We start from the raw sequence: 7,670 nt of genomic DNA, 5'->3' as shown, positions 1-7,670 counted from the left end.
ATATTTTTTTTTTTTGGAAATACAATATCTAGTCGGAACTCGGAAAATAGCGTGATCACAATGAGTACCATGACTCTTCGTGGACGGGGAGGGGACGGTAGGTGAAAGCCATCTCTTCATGCGGACATGCGTTAATTTACCGCGCACGGCAAGCACCACTGATCGATTTCGATTAATCGATTCCAGAAATCGAACTGCGAAAATCGAGTTCTATTCGAACTTTCTCAGGCAAACATGGCTGAACCAATGAGATTCCGCTTTGGATGTAAACATACCGGAATCTCACAATCTCATTGGTTCAGCCATGTTGGACTGAGTTAAATTCATATAGGTAATATTGAATTTATCGAATACAACTTCGATTTCGATTCCTGCCGCAAATTTTGAGGTTAGGTTTGGAAGAATCTGGAAGTTTTTCTTTTCTCGTTCTTTCTTTCAATCTATTTCAAGGAATTCGGTAGCAATTTCCATTAGTCATTGTATATTGTAAAGCTACGTTTGAGAGTTCACATTTGAAGAACCATTGTGTAATATCATAAATCAACTCTAGTTTAGTCCTAATCTTCGTAAAACTCAAGTAAGTATCCCCTTTTCTGCTTTTTCTCTATCGAAATGTACGAAATTTCACAACTCGTGGTCCCGCTGTGAATTTCTTGATGCAACGCCCACCCTTAAACGTGAAGAAACTTCCAAATGTGCTTTGAAAATGCTCAGAGGATGTTCAAGGTTTCGTTTTATGTTCAATTCTCATGACTTTAATGCGAGTACCTAGGTGAATTTCAAGTTTTCCTGATAGATTTCATTGTAAAGCCTATTTTCCTTTGTCTCCAGATTTCACAATGGCCAAGACACCTGCGATTGGTATAGACTTGGGCACCACATATTCGTGTGTGGGTGTGTTCCAACACGGTAAAGTGGAAATCATCGCCAACGACCAGGGTAATAGAACCACACCCAGTTATGTTGCCTTCACCGACACAGAACGTTTAATTGGGGATGCTGCCAAAAACCAGGTGGCCATGAACCCCAACAACACCATCTTTGGTGAGTATCAAGGACATTCAAGACAACATTAAGTTGTCTATTGAAATTATTTCTCCCCTTCCCCTAATGTTTCATGCCAATATTTCATTTCTAATTAGGGTCATTTTTTTGAAATGAGGTTTCTGGAAGAGACTTTCACTAATGGCTCAGACCATAAGCTGAGTACTTGGTTGAAATTAAATCATTTTTTTCTCTTTGGTAAGTGTAGGTATGTTATTACAAGGGTATTAGTGTATATCCCACCCACACAGCCCCTGCAGTGTGGGGGGCAATTAGGGATCCCACAAGGACACCTTATTGGGCCCCAAGACACATTTGAGGGCCTCAAATGCCCATTTTTTTTAGTGACCTAGGGGCCCCTATTCAAAATCTAGGGAGCCTCTAAAAGGTGCACAATTCCAGTTTGATTACATAATTGTCTAAATTAATCATTGTAATAGTGACAAATAGATTTAGGTATTGTCAAAATAGTGACTTTAACATTGGCCTAATGCATTTTCTTCGTTTTAGTCTCAACATTTTTTTTAATTTTTATAGTTTTTTCTGAGATAATAAAAAAAAATCATGAGAATCACCAATTGTCTAAATTAATCATTGTAATAGTGACAAATAGATTTGGGTATTGTCATAATAGTGACTTTAACTTTGGCCTAATTTCCTTTCATTTCTTTTCTCCTCCACTGATATTTCGATTAATCGATTTCAGCAATCGAACTGCGAAAATCGAGTTCTATTCGATGTGAACTTTAACTCAGGCAAACATGGCTGGACCAATGAGATTCCGCTTTGGACGTAGACATAGCGAAATCTCACAATCTCATTGGTCCAGCCATGATTGACTGAGTTTCATTCACATATAAAAGTAATCGAATTTATCGAATACAACTTCTTTCGGATTTCGATTCCTGCCGCAAATTTTGAGGTTAGGTTTGGAAGAATCTGGAAGTTTTTTTTTCTCGTTCTTTCTTTCAATCCATTTCAAGGAAGTCGGTAGCAATTTCCATATTTCCAATTTCCATTAGTCATAGTCATTGTAAAGCTACGTTTGAGAGTTCACGTTTGGAGAACCATTGTGCAATATCATAAATCAACTCTAGTTTAGTCCTAATCTTCGTAAAACTCAAGTAAGTATCCCCTTTTCTGCTTTTTCTCTATCGAAATGTATGAAATTTCACAACTCGTGGTCCCGCTGTAGATTTCTTGATGCAACGCCCACCCTAAAATGTGAAGAAACTTCCAAACGTGCTCTGAAAATACTCAGAGGATGTTCAAGGTTTCGTTTTATGTTCAATTCTCACGACTTTAATGCGAGTACCTAGGTGAATTTCAAGTTTTCCTGATAGATTTCATTTTAAAGCCTATTTTCCTTTGTCTCCAGATTTCACAATGGCCAAGACACCTGCGATTGGTATAGACTTGGGCACCACATATTCGTGTGTGGGTGTGTTCCAACACGGTAAAGTGGAAATCATTGCCAACGACCAGGGTAACAGAACCACACCCAGTTATGTTGCCTTCACCGACACAGAACGTTTAATCGGGGATGCTGCCAAAAACCAGGTGGCCATGAACCCCAACAACACCATCTTTGGTGAGTATCAAGGACATTCAAGACAACAATAAGTTGCCTATTGAAATTATTTCCCCTCTCCCCCTAATGTTTTATGTCAATATTTCATTTCTAACTAGGGTCATTTTTTTGAAATGAGGTTTCTGGAAGAGACTTTGTTTAATCGGGGATGCTGCCAAAAACCAGGTGGCCATGAACCCCAACAACACCATCTTTGGTGAGTATCAAGGACATTCAAGACAACATTAAGTTGTCTATTGAAATTATTTCTCCCCTTCCCCTAATGTTTCATGCCAATATTTCATTTCTAATTAGGGTCATTTTTTTGAAATGAGGTTTCTGGAAGAGACTTTCACTAATGGCTCAGACCATAAGCTGAAAACCATAAGCTGAGTACTTGGTTGAAATCAAACCACTTTTTTTTTCTCTTTAGTAAGTGTAGGTATGCCAGTTTGATTACATAATTGTCTAAATCAATCATTGTAATAGTGACAAATAGATTTGGGTATTGTCAAAATAGTGACTTTAATATTGGCCTAATTTCCTTTCATTTCTTTTCTTCATCAGATGCTAAACGTTTAATCGGGCGCAAGTTTGATGATGCAACCGTACAGGCTGACATGAAGCACTGGCCATTCACCGTTGTCAGTGATGGAGGCAAACCTAAAATCCAAGTTGAATACAAAGGAGAAACCAAGAGCTTCTTCCCTGAAGAGGTGGGTATTATGTGGTGGTCTTTAGAGCCTGTTTTGTACCTTGCCTTGACCCCATTCCACACCATTTAAGACTTAGTTTAAACTGTGGGAGTAAAGGGACTTTTCAGTCTCATTCTGGCAGTTTAAACAGGGTATATTATTGTTTTTTGGGGCAGCCAGTGATTTTCATTAGTATTGCTTTTGTGTTAAAGGTTAGAAGGGGCTAAGAGGAGAGAAAGAAAAAGAACAAAAATACAAGAGGCTTGCTTAAATAAATTAAGGGGGGCAAGAAGTTTTTTTTTTATACATATGTATATGGGGGGGAGGGCAGGAGGATGGGCATGCTACGACACAGGCCACAAGCGTCTAATGTAGCAGTTGTTCCATTGCTACGAAATAAAAACGGCGGTGGAACACTCTTCTTAAAAAAGTTCCCTCTATCAAACTTCTAGAAAACTGCTCTAATCGAAAGGAACCGCAGATTCTTATCAGAGTTCGGAATTTTGACGGATTCCGAAACAAATAAATCAAAACCCAATCGAATGAAAACGATATTAATCTTTCTCTTCTCTGAGCTAAATTCGATGAGGGCAGGAGAGAGGAATGGAAGGGGAGAGAAATTCACACTGACTCAAGTATCTATTTGTTTCTTATCATTACTAATTCAAGGTGATGAGAACCTTCTATCATGTAACAGGTTAAACTAAACCCAAGGTCCTTGTAGTGATGTCATTATTAGCATATGGAAACCTCTTGAGATCACAAGTACAGAGCCATGGTGGATATGAACAGGTCTGAGCTTGGCTAGGCTTGAAAATACAGAAGGGGGGAGTCTCTTTTCCAGCTCCAATCTAGAATTGCATACATTATAAACAAAAGTACCTACCTACCCTGTCTAATGTAAATTATTATCACCTTTACACTTGGATTTTTTTTTTCTCAACATTTATATTAGGGGAGACTGACAGCCCAGGTCTTTGCCCCTATTAGGATCTTTTATTATGCTATACTTTGTGGAACAGGCTATTGGTTGTTCTTCCCTCCCTTCCTTCCTCTTCTTTCTCCTCTTCCTCCCTCCACTTAAAATTCTGGTTTAGTTTTTTTTCCCCAATAGAAATATGTAGGTACCTACCTATTCTATATTATTTTTCTCATGCTGGATCAATTTATATTCTAATAACTCAATTATCCTCTTGTCATCTGAACATATTGAGGGACCCACCTAAACGTAAACCTTAATGCTAGCTATGGCTGATGGCTGTGTTTGTTCATCCTCCTACACAAGCTAGTTGATCAATGATAGGGTCTACAGTCTACACTCTTCAGTCTACAATAAACTATTATCTCGGAAAGTTCGGAAACCCCCGTCACGAGAAGACCCAAGTTGTTAAACCCCCACACCTTGTTCATCCTCCTACACAAGCTAGTTGATCAATGATAGGGTCTACAGTCTACACTCTTCAGTCTACAATAAACTATTATCTCGGAAACCCCCGTCACGAGAAGACCCAAGTTGTTAAACCCCCACACCTTTGGGGGTAGGTATACCTACCCCCAAACTATTGTTTTGCCAGCTTATTAGAGTAGAATAGACCTCATTTATACTGTTAGGATGAGACTAAAAAGTCCCTTTACCCCCGCAGTCTAAATAAGGTCTTATGTATCTATGTATTTGATAGGTAATACAGTTTTATAACATAAATAAATAGGTAACCCTATGTATGTAAAAAAAAAGTTAGCTTGGAGGGTGCGCTACCCCCCAAGCTAACTATTTTTTGTAAGCGCCACGTTCGATTCCCGCCCGAGGTGGATTTTATCCTGAACGGATAAAGTTCGTTCTCGGAACGGCTGGCGGTCTCCTATCCTATATTGTTTCCCTTCTCTCACTTCGCGATTGCCCAGACTGTCACCCGTTCGGATACAAACCAAGCGCAACGTTGCTTCAGTGATCCATTGAGGAATGGGGACTGTGCAGAATGTATGAGCGCCTGGTAGTTTCATGTGATTATGCAATGTGCTCATCACCGTGTGAATATTTTTGTTTCCATTCCCACTTTCTAGTCTTTCTACCCTCCTAATATTTTACTTTTTTTCCTCGTGTCCCAATTTTCATTTTCTAGTTTCCTATTACTTTTCAAGGGAACATGGAAATGAGAACAAACACGTTCTAATAATTACGTAGGTACCTACTTTGAAAGTTTTAAAGAAATCAATGCTTTTCTCTCTTTCCCTTTTGTAAAAATTAAATTAATTAAAGAATTACTTTTCTTCTTCTTCTTCTTCTTCTTCTTCTTCTTCTTCTTCTTCTTCTTCTTCTTCCTTTTATTGTTGTTATTAAAAAAAATCGGAAAAACGAAAATTTGAAAAATTTTAATTGAAAAAGTTAGAAAAACCTTTTATTGTGTATTTTCATTTAATTTTTTTATTGCTCGCAATTAACGATGTCGGATGAAGGGAGAAAAAATGGAGACCAGAGGAGGGGAAAATATTTAAAAATGTTGACAAATTTTAATTCCGTCATCAAATTTTAATATTTTCATCATTAGACACAAAAAAAGCCAAGATATTTTCAGCCGAACTTTTTTTCCTCTAAAGAAAACTAATTTTCTGTTTTGTTTCCTTTTCCTTTTTAACCCATATAATAGAAAGCCAGCCTAGTTAGCTTGGTTGGTAGCGCGTCTGCCTCGTAAACAGTAGGCCGTGGGTTCGATTCCCGCCCCGTGTAGATTTTTCCTGATGGGATAATGTTCGTTCTCGGAACGGCTGGCTTTCTCCTATCCTGTCTTCCTTCTCTCTTCGATTTCGGGACGGAAAGACCATAGCAGTTAGATACAGTTCCCTCTATAAAAAAAAAAAAAACTAATTTAGACTGCGGGGTTTAAGAGACTTATCAGTCTCATCCTAGCAGTTCAAATGAGTTATACATATATTATTCAATGCTTCGGTTAAGTTATTATCATTCAACAATTTACGGGAAAATTCAGGCTGGTATCCTCCCTATTTAAAGTCCCCCAGCCAGACTAAGCTGGTCTACTCCCTGTTTAACGTCCCCCTTTTTTCCAACTGCGGGAAAACAAAGATTACGAGATACATATTATGTAGTATTGAGTAACCCTGGAACTATTTTCTACAAGATTTTATTTTTTATAATAATAGAGTTATACATATATTATTCAATGCTTCGGTTAAGTTATTATCATTCAACAATTATTATGTTACTATATTATGTTCACCCTTATAGAAAGCAATGAAGCTCCTGATATGAAAATTAGCATTTTATTATGTCACCCTTACTCTATCATACTGTTTGTAATCTCATGGGTATTGTTACCAATGTGAGGCGGGTGTAAATTCTTTGTAATTACAAAATGTATTTGTAACGCGACTAATTAGCATTTTATTATGTCACCCTTACTCTATCATACTGTTTGTAATCTCATGGGTATTGTTACCAATGTGAGGCGGGTGTAAATTCATTGTAATTACAAAATGTATTTGTAACGCGACTGTGTGTCACGAATAAAAATATTTCCAGCGAAATTAACACAAATACCACTGAGATTTGAACATTGCGTACTTTAAATGGGTAGATATCTGCATATTATTACCTTATGCTAGTAGGAGGGTAGATATGTGTAAAAATGAGAGATAATAACTCATTATTTATAGTAGGTAAGAAGGTACCACCAGTAAAAATGATTTTATGTCGATAAAATGAAGGCAAAATCCACTTGTACAAATGTTACCCTTAAGTCGTTAAGAGACTTAAGAGAGTAGAAAAGCTACAACTCTTCTCTCACAAAATGGAAAAATCATAAAAATTAAAAAGAATTCTCTGGTACCAAAACTCGACAAGATACTTAAGATTTCTGTCATCTGCTTTCTTTCACATAAAAAAAGTAAACATTCCAGATCAAAAGAATTTCAGAAATGTGTTGTAGAGGCACTTTTAATGTAGAAGAACTATTAAAAAGAAATAAATAACAGAGGCAGACATGCACCCTGCGCCTTTTGTCATCTTGAACAACAAAAAAATGACGAAAACAGTTGCTAGGTAGGTACTCTCGCTAAACAGATAAGGTTCGTTCTCGGAACGGCATCGGCATTCTCCTATCCTGTCTTCCTTCTCTCTTCGCTTTCGGGATGCTAAGAAATGAGCAGTTTACAGTTCCCTCTATCGAAACTCTTAAAAAGTCGACAGCGTGGCAGAGTGGTGCAGTATATTTGTAGAAGCTTAATCCAACTTTTAGGGCTGTTTGCCCTTACACCCAAGCCTCAGAGTGGGCTTTGTGTACGAAGTCAAGCAATCTTCAAATCTCCAACTCTAAAAAAAAAAAAAAAAAAAAAAAAAAAAAAAAATG

The 7,670-nt window shown here is 37.5% G+C and overlaps 1 protein-coding gene across 3 annotated transcripts in view; it reads left to right on the top strand.

Moving 5' to 3' along the window:
- LOC103508277 (heat shock 70 kDa protein cognate 4-like) overlaps positions 1-3,414 on the top strand; it is a 4,082-nt gene extending 668 nt beyond the window's left edge. Inside the window, exons 1-3 of one of the 3 annotated variants that reach the window (XM_026822912.1) lie at positions 416-577; positions 832-1,044; positions 3,182-3,414. In XM_026822912.1, the coding sequence (XP_026678713.1) occupies positions 840-1,044; positions 3,182-3,399 (423 nt within the window). In that variant the 5' untranslated portion in view covers positions 416-577; positions 832-839 and the 3' untranslated portion in view covers positions 3,400-3,414. Of the gene's footprint in view, positions 1-415; positions 578-831; positions 1,045-2,006; positions 2,169-2,422; positions 2,636-3,181 lie in introns of those variants that run through there. The other 2 variants (XM_026822910.1, XM_026822911.1) reach the window with 2 other exon arrangements.
- The last annotated feature ends 4,256 nt before the right edge of the window (positions 3,415-7,670 follow it).

The sequence above is a fragment of the Diaphorina citri genome, unplaced genomic scaffold (assembly GCF_000475195.1).
Source record: "Diaphorina citri unplaced genomic scaffold, Diaci psyllid genome assembly version 1.1 scaffold383, whole genome shotgun sequence".
NCBI lineage: Eukaryota > Metazoa > Arthropoda > Insecta > Hemiptera > Psyllidae > Diaphorina > Diaphorina citri.
The sequence above is the reverse complement of the archived record's forward strand: the minus strand, read 5'-3'. Positions and strand labels throughout refer to the sequence as shown.